The 19,460-nt window shown below is 27.7% G+C and overlaps 4 protein-coding genes across 4 annotated transcripts; 2 read left to right on the forward strand and 2 right to left on the reverse strand.

The window, feature by feature from the left end:
• Positions 1-2,980: 2,980 nt before the first annotated feature.
• OCT59_003647 (uncharacterized protein) lies at positions 2,981-4,785 on the reverse strand. Its single transcript, XM_025315322.2, has 2 exons — positions 4,525-4,785; positions 2,981-4,438 (listed from the first exon to the last, which is right to left on the reverse strand). Exons 1-2 carry the CDS (start codon positions 4,776-4,778, stop codon positions 3,265-3,267), a joined length of 1,428 nt encoding a protein of 475 aa, XP_025183138.1. The 5' UTR covers positions 4,779-4,785; the 3' UTR covers positions 2,981-3,264.
• A 1,005-nt stretch (positions 4,786-5,790) lies between these two features.
• OCT59_003648 (uncharacterized protein) lies at positions 5,791-6,373 on the forward strand (the record flags this gene model as incomplete). Its single annotated transcript, XM_066147779.1, has 3 exons — positions 5,791-6,099; positions 6,193-6,207; positions 6,353-6,373. 3 exons carry the CDS (start codon positions 5,791-5,793, stop codon positions 6,371-6,373), a joined length of 345 nt encoding a protein of 114 aa, XP_065996451.1.
• Positions 6,374-9,796: 3,423 nt separating this feature from the next.
• Positions 9,797-13,075, reverse strand: OCT59_003649 (uncharacterized protein; the record flags this gene model as incomplete). The annotated part of the gene is made up of 11 exons (XM_025325067.1): positions 9,797-10,100; positions 10,173-10,282; positions 10,359-10,459; positions 10,540-10,893; positions 10,963-10,989; positions 11,067-11,453; positions 11,524-11,880; positions 12,023-12,213; positions 12,288-12,356; positions 12,431-12,544; positions 12,663-13,075. The coding sequence occupies 11 exons, from the start codon at positions 13,073-13,075 to the stop codon at positions 9,797-9,799; spliced, it is 2,427 nt and encodes an 808-aa protein (XP_025183137.1).
• Positions 13,076-16,104: 3,029 nt separating this feature from the next.
• Positions 16,105-17,514, forward strand: OCT59_003650 (uncharacterized protein; the record flags this gene model as incomplete). The annotated part of the gene is made up of 1 exon (XM_025329654.2): positions 16,105-17,514. One exon carries the CDS (start codon positions 16,105-16,107, stop codon positions 17,512-17,514), a length of 1,410 nt encoding a protein of 469 aa, XP_025183136.1.
• Positions 17,515-19,460: the final 1,946 nt, after the last annotated feature.

The raw sequence follows: 19,460 nt of genomic DNA on the forward strand, positions 1-19,460 counted from the left end.
CAGGATATTGAGCTTCCACAGGTTTTGATTTTTTTAAATCTCCTCCTTTCGTCCGCTTTAAAAATGTGTGAACATCAGCACCATCACCAAACACAACATAACTATTACTTCAATAACAACCTACAGAATGGGTATCATCATCGCTATAATTCCACAGGTTTTGATTTTTAAATCTCCTTCTTTCGTCCGCTTTAAAAATGTGTGAACATCAGCATCATCACCAAACACAACATAACTATTACTTCAATAACAACCTATATAATGGTATCCCCATCGCTATAATACGAACGTTAAAGATAATTCGTTCTTATTTGTCATTACAAGTACATATCTAAACTATAATTATAATAATTACACTAATTTTTAACAACTTTAAACCTTGCTGGTGTATCTACATTTTATACCAACAAGTATCTCCCCACAGGAACATAAGATTAATTAGATTAATGTTTTGTTGAGTAAAAATATTAGTCTTTGGGATCGTCTCTTCGGCTACTACAGGATATTGAGCTTCCACAGATTTTATTTTTAAATCTCCTTCTTTCGTCCGCTTTAAGACTGTGTGAACACCAGCACCATCACCAAACACAACATAACTATTACTTCAATAACAACCTACAGAATGGGTATCATCATCGCTATAATTCCACAGGTTTTGATTTTTAAATCTCCTTCTTTCGTCCGCTTTGAAACTGTGTGAACACCAGCACCATCACCAAACACAACATAACTATTACTTCAATAACAACCTATAGAATGGGTATCATCATCGCTATAATTCCACAGGTTTTGATTTTTAAATCTCCTTCTTTCGTCCGCTTTAAAACTGTGTGAACATCAGCATCATCACCAAACACAACATAACTATTACTTCAATAACAACCTATATAATGGTATCACCATCGCTATAATACGAACGTTAAAGATAATTCGTTCTTATTTGTCATTACAAGTACATATCTAAACTATAATTATAATAATTACACTAATTTTTAACAACTTGCTTTAACCTTGCTGGTATATCCACATTCTATACCAACAAGTATCTCCCCACGGGAACATAAGATTAATTAGATTAATGTTTTGTTGAGTAAAAATATTAGTCTTTGGGATATATATATATATATATATCGTCTCTTCGGCTACTACAGGATATTGAGCTTCCACAGGTTTTGATTTTTAAATCTCCTTTTTTCGTCCGCTTTAAAACTGTGTGAACATCAGCACCATTACCAAACACAACTTACTTCAATAACAACCTATAAAATGGGTATCATCATCGCTATAATACGAACGCTAAAGATAATTCGTTCTTATTTGTCATTACAAGAACATATCTAAACTATAATTATACCTAATTTTTAATAACTTGAAAAACTTCATAATCATCTGCTTTAAACTTTTTTGGTATATCTACATTAGGATAACAATGATTCACATCGCTATACCAAGTATTACTATAAAAATTAAAATCCTTTCCACGATCACTATAACCAAACATTGGACCATAATTGCCATAACAATGACAACCTATAGAGTGTGCATCACCATAACTATAACCTACTTTCGCGCTGTGAAAATTATTTCTATCCGTAAATGAGAATAAGAAGCTATCATAAGTAAACTTCCATGAGTTACTTGAATCCCAATTAAGTGGATTATATCCTCCAACTATTTGTTCCGAATTTGTAATTTTTACTATAACAATAGTAGCTCCCTTATTATCACATTTTTCATGAAATACGGTACTTTTATTACCATCTCTGCTAGCTCTATATAAAAGTTTGAATTTACACGGTCTTCTGCTAATCCAATTTGCAAAAATTGCAAAATGTTTTTTATTAATTACAATGGAATCAATATTATTTGTTGATGATTGTCTAGGAGATGGTATGCCCATATTTAATTGCTTATTTGGAGCCATACGAAATGTGAGTATATTACTAACCAAATCTTTTGGCATTATATCTTTAAATGGATACACTTTAGTAACAAAATCTTCTGAAGAAATATAATAAAACCTTATTAATGGGATAAATTCATGAATTGTTCTATCCATAATTGCGATATCATCATTATTCCATTGCGTAGGATCTTGTGAAATATTAGAATGTTGAGCCAGACACCATTTAATCAAATTATCCCAAATAATAATTTCTTCTAATAATAGATCATCTCTTTTCAAAAGTAATTCTAATAATGGTGCTTTTAAATTTGCAAATTTATCGGATTTAAATAATATTTCTGGCTTCTCACAAACTTTATTGAGAGTAAAATTCCGTAAATCTGTGAAAGATTCGTGTTGGTAGGATGTTTCAAGAATTTCAACGGGATTTCGTTGTAAAAATTCGTCTTGATGATTAATCATATATTGTTGAATATAGTGAATTAAGGTTTGAATGTTTAATTCGTTCACTGATATCAAAAGCTTTAAAATATTATGCTCTTGTAATTTCTCCAAATCAATCTTTCCACAATAAATGAATCTGAATTAAAAGATTTATTGCGATATTTAGTCAATTTTCATCATGTAAACTTCCCATATATAAATTTTATATTACCTTAAAATCATTTCAAATAATTGAGGTGGAATATTAGGTAATTTAAAAACAACTTTTCCATCCTTTTTCTTCGAGAATGATGTACGAAAATATTGAGACCTTGTACGTAAAATACTTGAGTGCGCATGTATTTCCTTCACGTTTTCATTTTCGCCTGCGTAGATAATAACATCATATTCATCATCAGTAAGTAATCTTTCCAAATCACTAATAACTTCCTGAGAACATTCGAAAGGCATTTTTTTTTTTAATTTCAAAAAAAAATTTTTTTTTTAGTTCTTTTTTCAGGAGACACAAATCACATGCATTAAGGAGTTGGACGATCACTTAGTCTTAATAAGTATTACTGTCGCTCCACATCAAAAAAAAAGTAAATCGGTTAAAAATGATGAATTTGAATATAAAGCAATTGTTTAATTACTTAAAAAATTGCCCTTAAGATTATAAAATACGAATCAACTTTTTTGTAGGTTAAGCACATTAGATAATCTATTTATTTAGTTCATTTTTGGGAAAAAGTTTTTTATGACATTAAATTACATATAAGTAATGATTTATTTTTGTTAAAACATGCAAAATTTATGATGATGACAATACAAATAGAAATTTTCTACAGGAGCCAGGTCTTCCCGAGGTTATTCATAACTTTGAGTTAATAATGCCTCAGCCAACACTTATATAGGGATAAGACAAAAAACAAATTCTAGCGCTTAACAACTTGAAAAACTTCATAATCATCGACATTAAAATCGTTTTCCGGTATACCAATTTTAGGATATGTTTTATTACATGCAGTTGGATTGCTAAACCAAGTACCACTCGAAGGTCCAGCTGCTAAATGACAACCATAATTACCACCAAATACCGGACCATTACTTGTAAAACCACCTATAGAATTTAAACCGTTACTGTAGCCTATCTTTGCACTTTGGAAGTTATTTTTATTTTTAAATGAGAATATAAAACTATCATTAGCAGACATATATGTAATACCTGAATACCAATAGAGTGGATTATACCCTCCAACTATTTGATCAGAATTTGTGATCTTTGCTACAGAGATAGTGGCACCCTTGTAATCACATTTAGCATGAAATGCTGCTGGTGTGTCACCATCCCTACTAGCACGATAAAGTAAATTAAAATTATAAGGAATACTTTTTACATTAAAGTAAAACTGATCTTCCTTTTCAATCCAACTAGAAAAAATAGCAAAATGGTGTGATTCAATTATATTTGAATCATAAATATCACGAACACACTTTGGTTGTCTAGGAGGTTGTATATCAACATATAATTGCTTATTTGGAGCCATGTGAAATATAAGTATGTTATTAACCAGAACTTTTGGAATTATTTCTTTAAAAGGATATACTTTAAAAATAAAATCCTCTGAATAGATATAATTAAATCTTATTAATGGAATAAATCTATGGATAGTCTTCGCCATAATTGTGGTTTCTTCTTTATTCCATCGTGTGGGATTTCGTGGAACATTACGATGTTGAGCTAAGCACCATTTGATCAGACTTTCCCAGATAACAATTTCATCCAATGATAAGTCGTCCCTTTTAAGAAGTAACTCTAATAAAGGTGCTTTTAAACTAGTAAATTTATCAGAATTAAACAATAATTCTGGTTCTTCACAAATTTTTTCTGAGTAAAGATCCCATAAATTTGTAAAAGCTTTATTTTCATAAATCGCTTCAAGAATTTTGATGGGATTTTCTTGAATAAACGCATCTTGGTGTTTAATCAAGTATTCTTCTATGTGATCGGTTAAGGTTTGAATATCAATCTCATCTACGGCTACCAAAAGTTTTAAAATATCAGGCCCTTGTAATTTCTCTAAATCAATTTTTCCGCAATAAATAAATCTGAAATTGTTACAAAGAAAATTATTATAACTTTGATAAAAATATGGGATTATCTATATTACTTTTCATATAAATTTTTAATTTACCTTAAAATTATTTTAAAAAATTGAGGAGAAATATTAGGCTTCTTAAAGATAAATTTTCCGTTCTTTTTTTCAGACCATTCATTAGAGAATGCCGAACGAAAATATTGAGATCTTGTGCGCAATATAATTGAGTGTGCATGAATTTCTTTTATATTTTCATTTTCACCCGCGTAAATAATAACATCATATTCTTCATCAGTTTCAAGTAATTTTTCCAAATCATTAGTAACGTCTTGAGGACATTCGAAAGGCATAATTTAAACAAAGATTCTGAAAGAAACTTTAAATTATTTAAACTCGAATATTGTACGACTTGTAAATCATTTTATGAAACACAATCACATGTAATTATGGCGGTGTAGGAAATTAATTGTTAGTTATTTTAGTAATTCTTGTTTAATAGATTTACTGTGGCTAATTTTGTAGTATCACGTGATTATTTTTTTTATTCACGCACAATTGAATTGATAGGATTCTGATTTTACAGTAGAAGCTAGTAATTCATCTAAATAATTATATAAAATATATTGAATTTTTTTTCTTTCTTCTTTCAGATAATGTCGCTACTCGCTACTAACGTTGTTTTTTTGCATCATCTATTATTCCTACTTTTCTTCAGTTTTTTTGAAATGAAATAAATGAAAGATTTAATTAATAAATTGATATCAATAAACCCTTGTGCTGAAGCGTTTTAGCAAATTTGATATTGATGATGTCTGTAGAGCTGCCCGTCAGAAAATGCGTTACCCGACTCCAAAACGGGTATTACCCGTTTATACCCGTTTATCTTTTTATTGGGTATTACCGGGATAAAAACCTGTTCTTTTCTCAATAAATATATAAATCAATATAATAATTTATCCAAATTAAAGAAGTCTTTTAGGATAAGCACTGTTTACAACACACTACTTAATTCTGGCCGAAAATTAAAATTTGACCAGAATTAATAAGAATCTTTTTAGGTCAAAATTTTCATAAATTATTTTTTTTGTGGCGACTACCCGGGTGTATATTGTCAACATAAAACGGATACAAAACGGATATTTCCCGCCATAACTCGGATACTCATAAATACCTGAGTATACCCGGATACATGTATCCGGATAAGCGGGTAACGGGTCGCAGCTATCCGGAAAGTCATTTTCCACCATAACGGTTATCCGAATAACGTGTCAGGTGATCCTGATAAGTTTATTTATAATTGAGTTAAAATTGTGTTAAATCAATTAACTTTTTTTACTTTTTTCTTAAACGTTTATATTTCAAATGTCACGTCAAAGTCAAATTACATCTTTCTTGACTACTTCAAGCAATCCTTCTCCAAGCGCTCCTTCTCATGAAGATTTGATTCAACCCTCAAAAAAACAAAAACGTACAAGAAAGAGAACCAGCTGGATATGGGAGCATTTTATTAAAGACCTTAATGAAAATAATGAACCAGTTATAGTTTGCCAAGTAATAAAGGAAGACGGGACAAAATGTAATGTACAATTTAAACATGATGGTTCAACAAGTAACGGAAATAGTCATTTATGGTCTGCTCATCAAATTACTAAAGTTGGATTACAACCTGAGGTACAATAATCTAAAATTAATAAACTTATAAACATCATGTTTTTGTTTATTATTTTCGTATCTAACAATCTTTTTATTAAAAATGATGTATAGGAAAAACAACTTAATGTAATAGAAAAACATACAGAAAAGCGACAAACTGAACTTCAGCAGTTTTTAACCAATTGGATTGTTGACGATTTACTACCTTTTTCGGTAGTCAACAGCACATCATTTCGCATTTTTTGTAACGAATTGGATCCTACATTTCTAGTCCCAGAAGCAAAAACCATAAAGGCGATCATTCATAAAGCATATAATTATATACAACCAAAAATAATAGAACAAATTATAAAAGAAGCCACATCTGTATCATTAACAACAGATTTGTGGACTGGCCGAAATAGAAAGGGTTTTATTGGAATTACCTGCTCATATCTGGATTCAGATTTTACCCTTAAGGAAATTATCCTCACTGTTCAATATGTTCGCTATCCTCACACTGCTGAGAATATAGCAGAATGTATTGAAAATATTTTAAATCAATGGAAAATTCGGCACCTTACAACAACAATTATAACAAATAACACGTCTAATATGAAAAAATGCGTAAAATTACTAGATGGAATTAGTTGGATTGGTTGTTTTTCACATACATTGCAATTGGTAGTGGGAAAGGGATTGTTTGTAGCACGAAACTTAATTTTACGGGTGAAGCGCCTAATAGACTTTTTTATGACACCTAAACAATCTGAAAGACTTACGGTCATTCAAAAAGAATACCCTTCTCTTGCTAACTATGAAGATGATGAAGAACCTATAGTATGTTTTAATGAATATTTTATTAATTAATATATTTAATCATATTTAATCATATTTTACATATTTTATTATCAGAATTCTTCCGAAACTGCTAAATACCTTAATACCATTGCTGATGTCTCAACTCGATGGAATTCCAGCTATTTAGCTTGGTGTCGTCTATTAAAATTAAAGGGATATATTAAAGAATTACTTAATTATCTTGAACTTCAATCTGATTCTGATTCCCGAAAGGATGCAAAAAGATTAAAAAATATAATGATAACTGAAGATGAATGGCTACTAATTCATGATTTAAAAGAAATTCTATTCTATTTTGCAGAAGCAACGAATTATTTGGGCGGAAGTAAATATTGTACTTATAGTAGTATCAATCCTACTATTGCAGTAATTATGATGAATGTTCTCCCATCAACCAGCTCCGTAATTAATTTTAATCTTGATGAAGCTGGTGATGCTTTTGATGAAGCTCTGGAAATCGATGAAAATCAAAGTGAATCACAAGAAAAAATTAATATTAATGTGCCTGTTAATACTTATGGGCTATTTGATTTAATCAAAAAGAATTTGTATATAGCGTTGATTCACTATTTCAATCCTACATCTCCCGAAGCTCTTCTTGCCGCTCTTCTTGATCCACGTTTCAAAAAATTAAAATTTGCTACACAAGAGCAAAAAAAGGATGCAGAGGATGAATTACATGAAAGATATAACACTATAAAATTAGTTCAATTAAATCCTCTACCTTCAGCTTCACCACAGCAGAGAAAAAAACGATCTCTTTTTGATGCCTTTACCAAACAAACAGTAGCTGAAAATGAAGTAATTGAATATTTAGAATTAGAAGAAATCCCATTTGAAAAAGATCCATATGCCTGGTGGAATGAAAGAAAAGAAAAATTTCCAATTATTAGTCAATTAGCTAGGAAGATATTGGGCATCCGAGCAGCGTCTACTCCTTCTGAAAGATTATTCTCGGATGCAGGGAATCTTCTAACTACTAAAAGATCAATAATTAAACCTGAATTGTTTGATCGTGTTATATTCTTAAAAAGAAATAGTCATAATTTTATTAATATCCATCCTCCGGCCGATATTTAATTTATAGTTACATGAATAATGGGGAATTTAGACATGTAATTATAAAAATTAATAAATTTGTATAAAGTTTAATAATAAGATTGGTTACATAGTATATGATAGATTGGCGTATTTCTGACTTTAAGAAACTCGTTACAGCTGTTTTCATATTATTCGGGACAAAGTAAAATTTTGAACCCGATATCCGGTCCGGTATGTCGGATATCGGGTTGTTGCGTGATAATTTTTTTTTGTTTATAGTTAAACGTAACTCACATCATCATGCTGAATTATTGATTCATATCATATTTATATTCATATGTTAATTATTAAAATAAATGTTACTCTTTTGTGCGTATATCCAAGATGTAAAATTCGGCATAATGTTGAAATATTTAGAATTCTTCACATCCAAATTCTGATTAAAGTTCATACAAATACCAGTCAACCCTTTCTTTAAGCAGAACTTCAAGGTATTTTAGGTCATTAGAGTTGAAAATTCGTGGTAAAGGAAGCTTTTATATACGTCTATGTTTTCTAAAATGTTTGCATACGTGATCAACAGTTGACTAAGGTAGTCTTCTAAAGTTTTTTCAATTATTTGCCATCTAATATGTAATGAAAGCATTTATTTTGTCATGATAGCATAAAATAATTGGTTGTATAATTTGATTTAGTATAAATCTTGATTCACGTGACAATCCGACATCCGAAATACCGGATGCTATCCGGATATCGTGCTCCATATATTAAGTATAATTGCCGATAATTTTGTTATTTTTAAAAAATCAAAAATAAGCTATAATTTACGTTAAGCTATAATTAAGCTAAAGTCAATGGGTCACACTTTTATCAAATATCCGATCAAATTATAGTTTATAATATTCAGCATTATAATAAGTGCGAACAACATATAATTATTCACGTTACTCCATGTTTAGGATCATACCTCTCATTTTCCTAGAATTCTCCAAAGGTTTCCAGTGGCTTCCGAAGAAAATTTATTTACAGCCGTTTTCAAAATGGTTGATGCCATTTATTTATGATTAAATATTCGAATACCAATATTCGCGTCCATTATTTGTCCGGTTTTCATCCAGTTTTCAGTTTTCATTTTTTTTCATCCAAACATAACAGCATCAACCGTTTTGAAAACGGCGATAATATCTCTTAAATTAGTTGGTGTCGACTTAATTAACTTTAACTCGCTAGGGTTGCTACAATTATAATGTACTGTACGTTTTATAGAATTAGCGCGTCACAATACAGCCAAATTTATAATTTTATATTATTGTTACATCCTCTAATTAATTAAGGGATTTTAAACGGATTATAAGAAATAACATTGTCTGAATAATTCTTTTATTCTGTTATATATTAAATAGTTTTGAAAAAAGGTCACGTTGCTTAAATTTCTATTACGATCATATGACCATAATATCCGTTCGATAATATTGATCTTCGGTTCGATATTTTTAACTATCGATTGAAAAATTCATTTGGAATTAAATTATTCTTATATTTTATATAATAATTAAATGTTAGTAAATTAATTTGATTTTTCGACTCTAAATTACTAATGAGCTATTAGTTTTCTTATTTTTATGGAGATGCATAAAAAAGAAATAAATTTTTCCAATAAAATTCATACATAATGTTACAAAACTCGAAATAAGTGATAGAGTAGGAACAATTGTATAAACAATGATACTTTTTCTATAATAAATCTAATAATAATAATAATAATAATAATAATAATAATAAAAGAATATTAGATTAATATTAAAAATATTATCCCAAATAATGTTATATAATTTCATACCTGAATAATAAATTGTGGGATATCTTCCAATAATATATTAATACAACCGGTCCAAAATATTAGTTTTGATATTTTATTTGATAGTGGAGGTGCAGAAAAAACGTTGAATCCAGCAATTTTTGATGAAAGAACGTGAAGTGCTTCAACATCTGCACTTGATAATATCGTAAATATTGAAATAATTAAACTGTTTTTTTTACACCAATTATTAAAATTCTCATTATAAATAATTTCTTGAATTAATGAATATATAGTTATCGTCATATTAAATACGATTGGAATTACAACCGATAAAAGACTAAAATTAGATAATAAATAATTATTATTATAATAATTCCTAAAAGGAAAAAAAAAATATGTAATAAATTACCTGAAAACAAATAAATGAAGTGCATCCTTTGCACTCGTAGTGACAAACAAAATATCTAAGACTAAATCGAATATAATCACTACGATTTTTATTATTGATAAATTATTTCCCTAAATTATATTAATGATAGAATTATCAATCTGATTATTTATAAAATCATGAATAGATCTAACATGATATAATTACCTCGGAACATCTATAATTCGCATAAAATATTGCACAACCCACAATTATGATTACAAGTGCCAAAACGATCAATTGATATTCATACCTCGTCCAAAAATCGGCTGTTAAATGAATGTAGTAACATGTAATATACAGTAAATAACTGTAAATAAAGTTAAATATAATAACAAATATAACTTACGTAATGTTTGAGCTCCATAGTATTCATCCAAAAATCTTGTAATTTTACCATTTGAAATAAGATTATATTTCTTTTGTTTAATTAATTCATCTAAATCTTTTAATATAGAATTTGTATTTCTTTCATTACCATTATATTCAGAGGGTGGCATAATAGTAGCAGAAATTAATACTTGTTTATTTGTGTTTTCATTTTGAACTTTTTCATCGAGTTTTAATCTTTCTGGATCAATTGGTATCGCTTGAACCAATTCATCTTTGAGTGTTTGAAGAATAATTGAACGACTATTTTTTGAACTAATTTTTTTATAATTTTCATCGTCAAGTATTAAGCGAGCGGTAATTGTAACTTGATCTATAGGATGTAAGAAAGTATTATTGGTATAATTTTGTATTTAATATAAATTAATTAATTAATAAATACCTGCTGATTTTTCTGGAGTTTCCAAAGCTAGAAAAATGTATGAAAATTTGATAATCAGTAAAATATAATTAGTAATAACTAAATACGAGTGTCATCTTACATACATGAATAAAAAGTCCAAATTCTTTCTGAAATTCCTAATAAAGGTTCTCCATTAGATAGAATTTTAATAGCATTATTATCCACTTTAACTCCATATTTGACATTAATTTGATGTAATGTACTAACAAATACTTTTATTGATATTGCTGTTTTATTGATTAATTGACAAAATTCGGATTGTCCAGGAATTATTTGTCTTAAAATTAAATCATCATTATTTAAATACTGATATATATTTATATTTCCATTGGATAGCATAATGGGTTTATTAAAGTTTACAATAAAGTCAAGTTGCCTTTCGGTTGCAGTTGCACTTGGAACTTGAATGGTTTCGTTAATTATTGGATAAGTCCCTTCAATGCTGGGATTTTGAAAAATGAAACGTGAATCTAATAAAATAAATTTTTATTTAAATTATGGATTTTAAAAATATTTATTACTTAAAAATAAAGTTTTTACCTGCAGGGTCGGTTAAATCCAATGAATGATAACTTATTTCCCATGACTGATCATTATTAAAATTTACAGACCATAATAATAATTTTTTCTGCATAATTCCATTAAGTGAAGTTAAATCAAACATTTTTCTACTTCTATCATAATCATCATAAACAACTACTGAATTATTAAATAAATATTGTTTTATATAACCACCATAAAATAATGGTATAGGAATAGCAAAGTTTGAAAGATCAAAATGAAAATTATGATCAATAGCAGTTACTGCCCCGTTTGACAAAAAATGAATCCGTAGATCAGTGCTATTATGTATGAAATCGTATGTATGTCCTGATCCATCAAAAGAATTTGCGTAAACTAAAATGAAATAAACATAATTATTTTAATAAAATACCAGAACGATACGGGGATATCCTGCGTGTCGCTTTAAGCATATTTGGACCCCGTATCAAGAAAATAATTTACATGCAAGTAAAGAATTATAATTGTTTTATATTACCTCCTCCAAAAACTTTTAATTCACCTTCATATGAAGTTAAAGAATGAAGTAGAAACTCTTTTGGAGCATCATCTTTAAAATATATAACGTAAACTTCATCAAGTATATTAATTATATTAGTATCATTTAATTTAGTTCTTGTTAAGATTGTAGTAGCGTATCCTCCTTCAACTAGAGAAAAAACGGTATGACTAAGAATTCAAAAAAAAAAAATAAATAAATATATTTTATAAACCACGAAATCGAATTATTAATTGATACTTACGTTTTTATAATAGTATTATTTTTAAGTACATTGTATGATCCATCGACATTTATTAGTGATGTATCATCTCTAATAAAATTCAGAGATGAAATTAATTATTATGAATTTTTTAAAAAAAAATAATAATGTTAATAAATACATACTGGACGATAAATTTGCTCCATATTAGTGTTTTACTATCTTTTAATTCTGTTATAAAAAAAGTTCGTTCTGAATTAAGTGCGACAGTTGTTTGATAATCATCCATTTCAAGTACTCTAAATATAATAAAAATTGATTAACGGAATTGGTTAAACGACCTCCTTCACCACCACCTCCATACGAAGCAGGCGGGATAAATTCAATTTAATTTTATATTACATATTTGAACATTACCTATGTATTTTTTCGTCCCATGATACAATCATCTGTCTTTTACGATTTGACTCATCAACTGACTCTATAAGAACATATCCGTCTATTAATGCTGTTGGACTTAAAGAACATGATCCACTTGCGTCTTTACTTTTTCTACATTTAGGAATAAGATTAGGAAGCGAACTGCAATCAATTTTAATTGGCGGAAGAACCGTATCATTATTAAGGATGATACGTAAATGAATTTTTGTGTTGTCCCTTATTTCGTCATTTCCTTGAGTGAAAAGTAATATAATTGTTCCACTATCATATGTGCTTGTACCTTCCAAACGAAGGTCAGGTAAATCCTCGTAGTATTTTATAGCGATTGTAGTAAGTAATGATGATAACATCATAATGAGAAGCCATAATGTTCTACTCAAAAAGGTCATAGTTTATTTTTATTTATTAACCAAATAAAATTTTCTTCTTTCTAAAAAGAAAAATAAAATAAAAGATAATTTATAATTTCTAAGAAAGCAAATCATGACATTTTTGGAAACAACGAAATACTTATTTTACAAAGATGAAATAATAACGAAATAACGCGTAACATTATTTTTAGACTTATCATATTGTTGTTGCATCAATTATTATTTTGTTAAACATTGAAAACATTAAAAATATTGAAATTGGTTTATCCAAATTATAAATGTGATACACGTATCAAAAACATGTGATAAACTGGTAACTACGGATAAATTAGTCATTCGGCATTAAACACAACAAGTTAGTGATTTTAGTACTGCATATTTATGTTTCATGACCAAGTTCATATTCACTTTTCACTAAACATTATTAAAAAATGTTTTTCAAAAAAGTTAAAAATAAACAATTGAAATTTAAGGTTAGATTTCATGATCGAGCATTATTACTGTATCACAACAAATCAAACTTGTGACGAAAGAAGATTCCATCGTGGAACATTTATATTATTTTTACTCAAGCAAATAAAAATAATAAATCTAATAAAGAAATTATACATTACGCATCATCTTTTATTACTGTAATTATATACAGTACTGTATAATGTCAAAGTTATGCGATGGTAAATATTATATCCTGGGACGCATTTCATAAGTTGGTATCTTTCAAAGAAAAACAAATTGTCATGCTGATGCAGGTTATTATTTGTAAAACATTGATAGTATTATGATCGTTCGGTAGGTCGTGGATCTTGAATTAAAAAAAAATTAAACTAAATTAATCATACGAATTAAAGCGGCAAGATAATATATTCAGAATTCGATACAATGTTATGCTTGTAAAAAATTATTTTAGTAATGTTTATTAAAGTATTAAAGTCTCGAATTGGGCCAAAATTTGTAGCATGAAATTACTGTAGTATAAAATTAACTAAGGAATAGTGCGAGTGCGGGTCATATTGACAGCACTGGCTAATATCGCGAATTTATAATAAAATCATTATACAGTTAATTAAATATTGGTGGTTTTATTGGAGAAAAATTGCCGTTTCCAAAATATTTAAAATATTAATTACAAGTAATCGTTCGGATTATCCGTTAATTAATTTTTTTTTTTCATATCAGATATATCATATATAAATATATTATTGCAGTTTTCAGAATTTTGTGTACGTTGTGGATTATTGGGTGATTATAATTACAGGACATTATAATTACAGGACAATTACTGGACCAATTGCCCGGTTTTTGCATCCTGTAATCTGGTAATTTTATTTATTAATTTGCGTGGACAACTTTAGAGAGTGCTAGAAAACATGAATGTATTGTGTCGATTCTCAATTATTAGACAAATTATGTTATCCAGCTGTAATAAGTCGATTAATGTATACGAACAAAATATAGTATAGATTTACGTATAGATTTACTACAATTGTTAAAAAATGATCTGCAAAGGTGGTATAAATAGACATTATCCGTCCGGTATTAAATTAAAAAAAAAATTCCATTTTAGTTTATGACATGCAGTATTAATTACAAATAATATTTTCCAATTACCAACCTTTTAATGACAATTATTAAGAGCAATAAATTAGTTTTTATGCAAGCGTGAAAAATCAATTAACATTTATATAGTTTTGAGATGCGTACAATTTAAGGATTTTTAGCTATAGTCAGTTATTAATATGCATATTTTTAATACAAATTTAACAAATATATTTTTTATTATAAAACATTTACATAATAAGTAATATTAAATTCACATTGCACATTTATCATTAAGACCAATAAAAAAATCATTATATAATCAAAATCAGCAGCAGGAGATTAATTTGTCTAGCTATTTAGCGTTAAGACCGTTAAGTGTTAATTTTGCATACCAAAACCCCTGCATAAGTACGTATACTATTCAAAAGTACCTTATCCCTATGTTTTTCATATATTAGATAATTATATATATATTTTTTTCATACGACATGAATGACAATATAGAAAATAATTTGCAACGTTTGTAAATTTACAATTATTTTAATAATCTTTTTGTTCGATAATTAGAAATTCTAGTGAGTTTATCATTATTCGCTTCATTTTATTAAAATCAGGAAAGAAAATATCATTTTTTTCTGTAGACCGCTTTTATCTGTTTTCTAGTATTAATTTTTTTTCACGTTTACATCATATTTACTATATTTATTATATAATAAAAAAAAATTGATAGATTTTACCAAAATCAAATTATTCAAAAATTTAATCGAATCTATTAGAGTTGATAATCGAATCTAAAAATTGAATCTAAAAAAAAAACAAATTGTTTTGTAATTATGGTTCAGTGAAAAAATAATCTATTATTTTATGATCGCGTCTCAATAAAAAAATTTTAAGAAATTGACCAATTAAAAAATTATATATCATTTTAAAAAAAAACATAAAAAATTTATTCAAAAATAAGTAATATTTCACATAAGATTTATAACTATTATTTTTGATATTAGTATTCCTTTATGAAATTACATGAGTGCGCCACAAGAAAAAATAATTTAGGCATTCAAACAAAAAGTTGTTTGGTACATAGTAAAAATATTGCGATCTCGAATACTATATAATGAGTATGATATGACCTCTGTTGTATATATGGTATGGTGCTAAAAATTGGTATATATGGTTAGTATGGTATCCACTTTCATATTAAATTCTATACAGTATAGCTGATATTTGACCATATTATACATATAACGAGAGTTATATACTCACTCATATCATACTCTACCGACAAAAAATTAAAGTCACATGAGCAACTTAGAAATGTTACACATATTCTTAAATTACTAATATCATATTGTTGAATACGTAAACATATTCAAGAATTTTCTACATACAATTTTATAATTAACCCATTAATTGTAATTATGACTCCCCAGGTAATTTATAAATGATGGGTGGGTTTAGTAGAATCATCAAAAATTTTTTATTTCCGAGGAAAAAAAATTTTAAGAAATATGAAAGGAGATTCATTAGGACAAGATTTAATTACATTAATAAATAATCCAAAGTATAGTGATATAGAAATTTTATGTGAAGATGAAAAGAAATTATTTGCTTGTAGAGCAATTTTAGCAGCAAGATCAGAAATATTTGATAGTTTACTTTATAATGGGATGAAGGAAACTTATGAAACCCAAATTTCTTTTCCAAGCATTAATTCTGTTGTGATGAAAATCATAATAGAATATATTTACGCAGGATCTATTAAAGAAGAATCTTTAACAGAAGATAATATAATTGAAACTTTTTTCGCTGCAGATTATTTTCAATTATCAAGTCTAAAGGATTTTATTATAAACACAATAAATAATGTTAATTTTGTAACTCCAGAGTTACTATCTAAGCTTACGGAAATGATTCCATTAACAGAAGATAACATTTTTTTAAATTCATTGATTGAAATGGTAGCGATTATTCCATTAAATACTATTGAATTTGGTCGATTGTCTATTACAGGTCTTAAATACCTTTTATCTTATACATATGAAAATGAAGTGACTTTTGCGACACCAGAGTATGAAGTTTTTCGATATAGTGTTATTCTTGCAGCAAAACAAGTTTCCAATTATGCATATAATATTTTCACGGAACGATTACCACCCTTAAAACAAATACGTAATTCAGTTCAAGTAAAAAATGAATTTATTATCAATAAACAAATCGCAAAAAAATTGAAACCTTTGATTAAATTTATTGATTTCAGAAGAATTAATGCGCAAATAATATCTGATATTATTGAACCATTAAATATTATTCCAATCGAAATAATTCAAAGTGCTTATCGAAACATAGCAATATCAAGTGATTCAAATTTAAGTAATACTCGTGGAAAATCAATTAATGAATCTGATTATGTTTGGGATATGTCAGCATGTGGATCAAACCTCGTTATTAAAGATGATGGAAAAATTGTACTAGCAGGTAAAAGGCATTATAGACATAAACATAAACATAGAAGTGTTAGAGGTAAAATGTTATTAGAGAATAAAGGTATTTTTGAATGGGATGTTATTATTGAGGAAAATTGTGATAGTGCTTGGGTTGGAGTATGCTCATCGGAAAATTTTAATTATGATAGGTCTGCTGGAAAGCAATCTACTGGATGGGTATTAAGTTCTGATGGCCATTGTCGTAATTATAGAGTTTTAATAAAAAATTATTGTACTAACTTTGGAGATGGTACAATAGTTACAGTTCATTTAGATATGAATAGAAGAACTTGTGCTTTTACAGTCAATGGTAAAAGGTATCGGAAGGTGTTAGAATGGAATAATCTACCATCAAAGCTTTATCCAGTAGTATCAATACGTCATCCTGGTCGCTGTCGAATTCAACCTCATCTTAGTACCAATGATGCGTTTTAGTAAAGTCATAATTATATTAGAAATTTGGTTTTATTTCAGTTGAACAATTAAAAAATTTTGGGATATAATTGATGATAGTTTTAACAACGCAACCAACCTTAAACACCAGTTAATATATACGGTAGTTTATATAGTTTTCGTAAGGATAACGTCATAAACTCAAGATGTATTTACAAATAAAATCGCATATAATAAATAAGTATATTATAACTGTGACATAATTATTTTATATTATTACAAATTTTAATTCAGCTGACATTAAAATAGTATATTCCACCACATGAAATTGTTACTTTTTTGATAAACTTAATAAATTTGTTATTAAAAGAAAACTAACAACTACAATTAATATGTTATATCAATCAGATTATTTTTTAACAACTTGAAACACTTCATAATTCTCTACATTAAAAACATTATAATTGCCCATCTTACGATCCTGTGGTATATCAATTTCAGGATAAGAGTGTTTATGGCTTTTCCAAGTACTATCAACACTGTGAAATAAATCATAACCACCACCAAATATTGGTCCATAAGCTGAACTACATCGCATAGCATAACTTGTATTAGTAACGTGACCTACCTTTGCAGTTTGAAAGTCATTTGTATTTGTAAATGAGAATATAAAACTATTATTTGTAGACTTCCAATCACTAGTTGTATCCCAAAAAAGTGGATTATATCCTCCAACAATATGATTCGAATTTGAAATTTTTGCTATAATTATAGTGGCACCTCTATGATCACATTTAGCATGAAATACTTCAGATGTGTTACCATCTCTACTAGCACGGCAAAGTAAATCGAATTTGTAAGGAATATTCTCTATATTATAATGAGAATCATTTTTCTTTTCAATCCAATCAGAAAAAATAGCAAAATGTTGAGACCTAAGTAAAATAGAATCGTAAATACATTTTGGTTGTCTGGGAGGTTGTAAAATTACATTTAATTGCTTATTTGGAGCCATGTGATATATAAGCTTGTTATTAACCAGATCATTTGGTATTATTTCTTTAAAAGGATATACTTTAATAATAAAATCTTCTGAAGAGATATGATCAAATCTTATTAACGGAATAAATCTATGAATAGTTTTCTCCAATATTGCGATTTCATCTTTATTCCATTGTGTAGGATTTTGTGAAATATCAGGATGTTGAGCCAAACACCATTTAATCAAATTGTCCCAGATAACAATTTCATCTAATGATAAATCATTTCTTTTCAAAAGTAACTCCAATAAAGCTGCTTTTAAAGTGATGAACTTATCTGAATTAAATAACATTTCGGGTTCTTCACAAATTTTTCCTAGACAAAGATTCCATAAAATCGTGAATGATTCATTTTGACAAGTTGCTTCAAGAATTTCAATAGGATTTTCTTCCAAAAATTCAACTTGATATTTAGTCAAATAATTTTGTATGTTTTCGGCTAAAGTTTGAATATCAATTTCATCTACTGCCATCAAAAGTTTTAAAATATCAGGTACTTGTAATTTCTCTAAATCAATCTTTCCGCAATAAATAAATCTGAAATTTTTAACAAAGAAAAATTACTAAAATTTTTTAAAGAATATATAATTTATATCACTATTACTTTCATATAACATTTTATTACGTTACGTTACCTTAAAATCATTTCAAAAATTTGAGGAGAAATATTTGGTTTCCTAAAAATAAATTTTTCATCTTTCTTTTCAGACCATTCCTTAGAGAATGCCGTACGAAAATATTTAGACCTTGTACGTAATACAAGTGAATGTGCATGAAATTCTTTTATATTTTCATTTTCGCCAGAATAAATAATAACATCATATTCTTCTTCACTTTCAAATAATTTTTCATAATCGTCAATAACTTCTTGAGAATATTCAAAAGGCATTTTTTTTTAACGAAATTTTGAATGAAACTTACGGTGAATTACAAAAATTATAGTTACGC

Source organism: Rhizophagus irregularis, chromosome 12 (assembly GCF_026210795.1).
Source record: "Rhizophagus irregularis chromosome 12, complete sequence".
NCBI lineage: Eukaryota > Fungi > Glomeromycota > Glomeromycetes > Glomerales > Glomeraceae > Rhizophagus > Rhizophagus irregularis.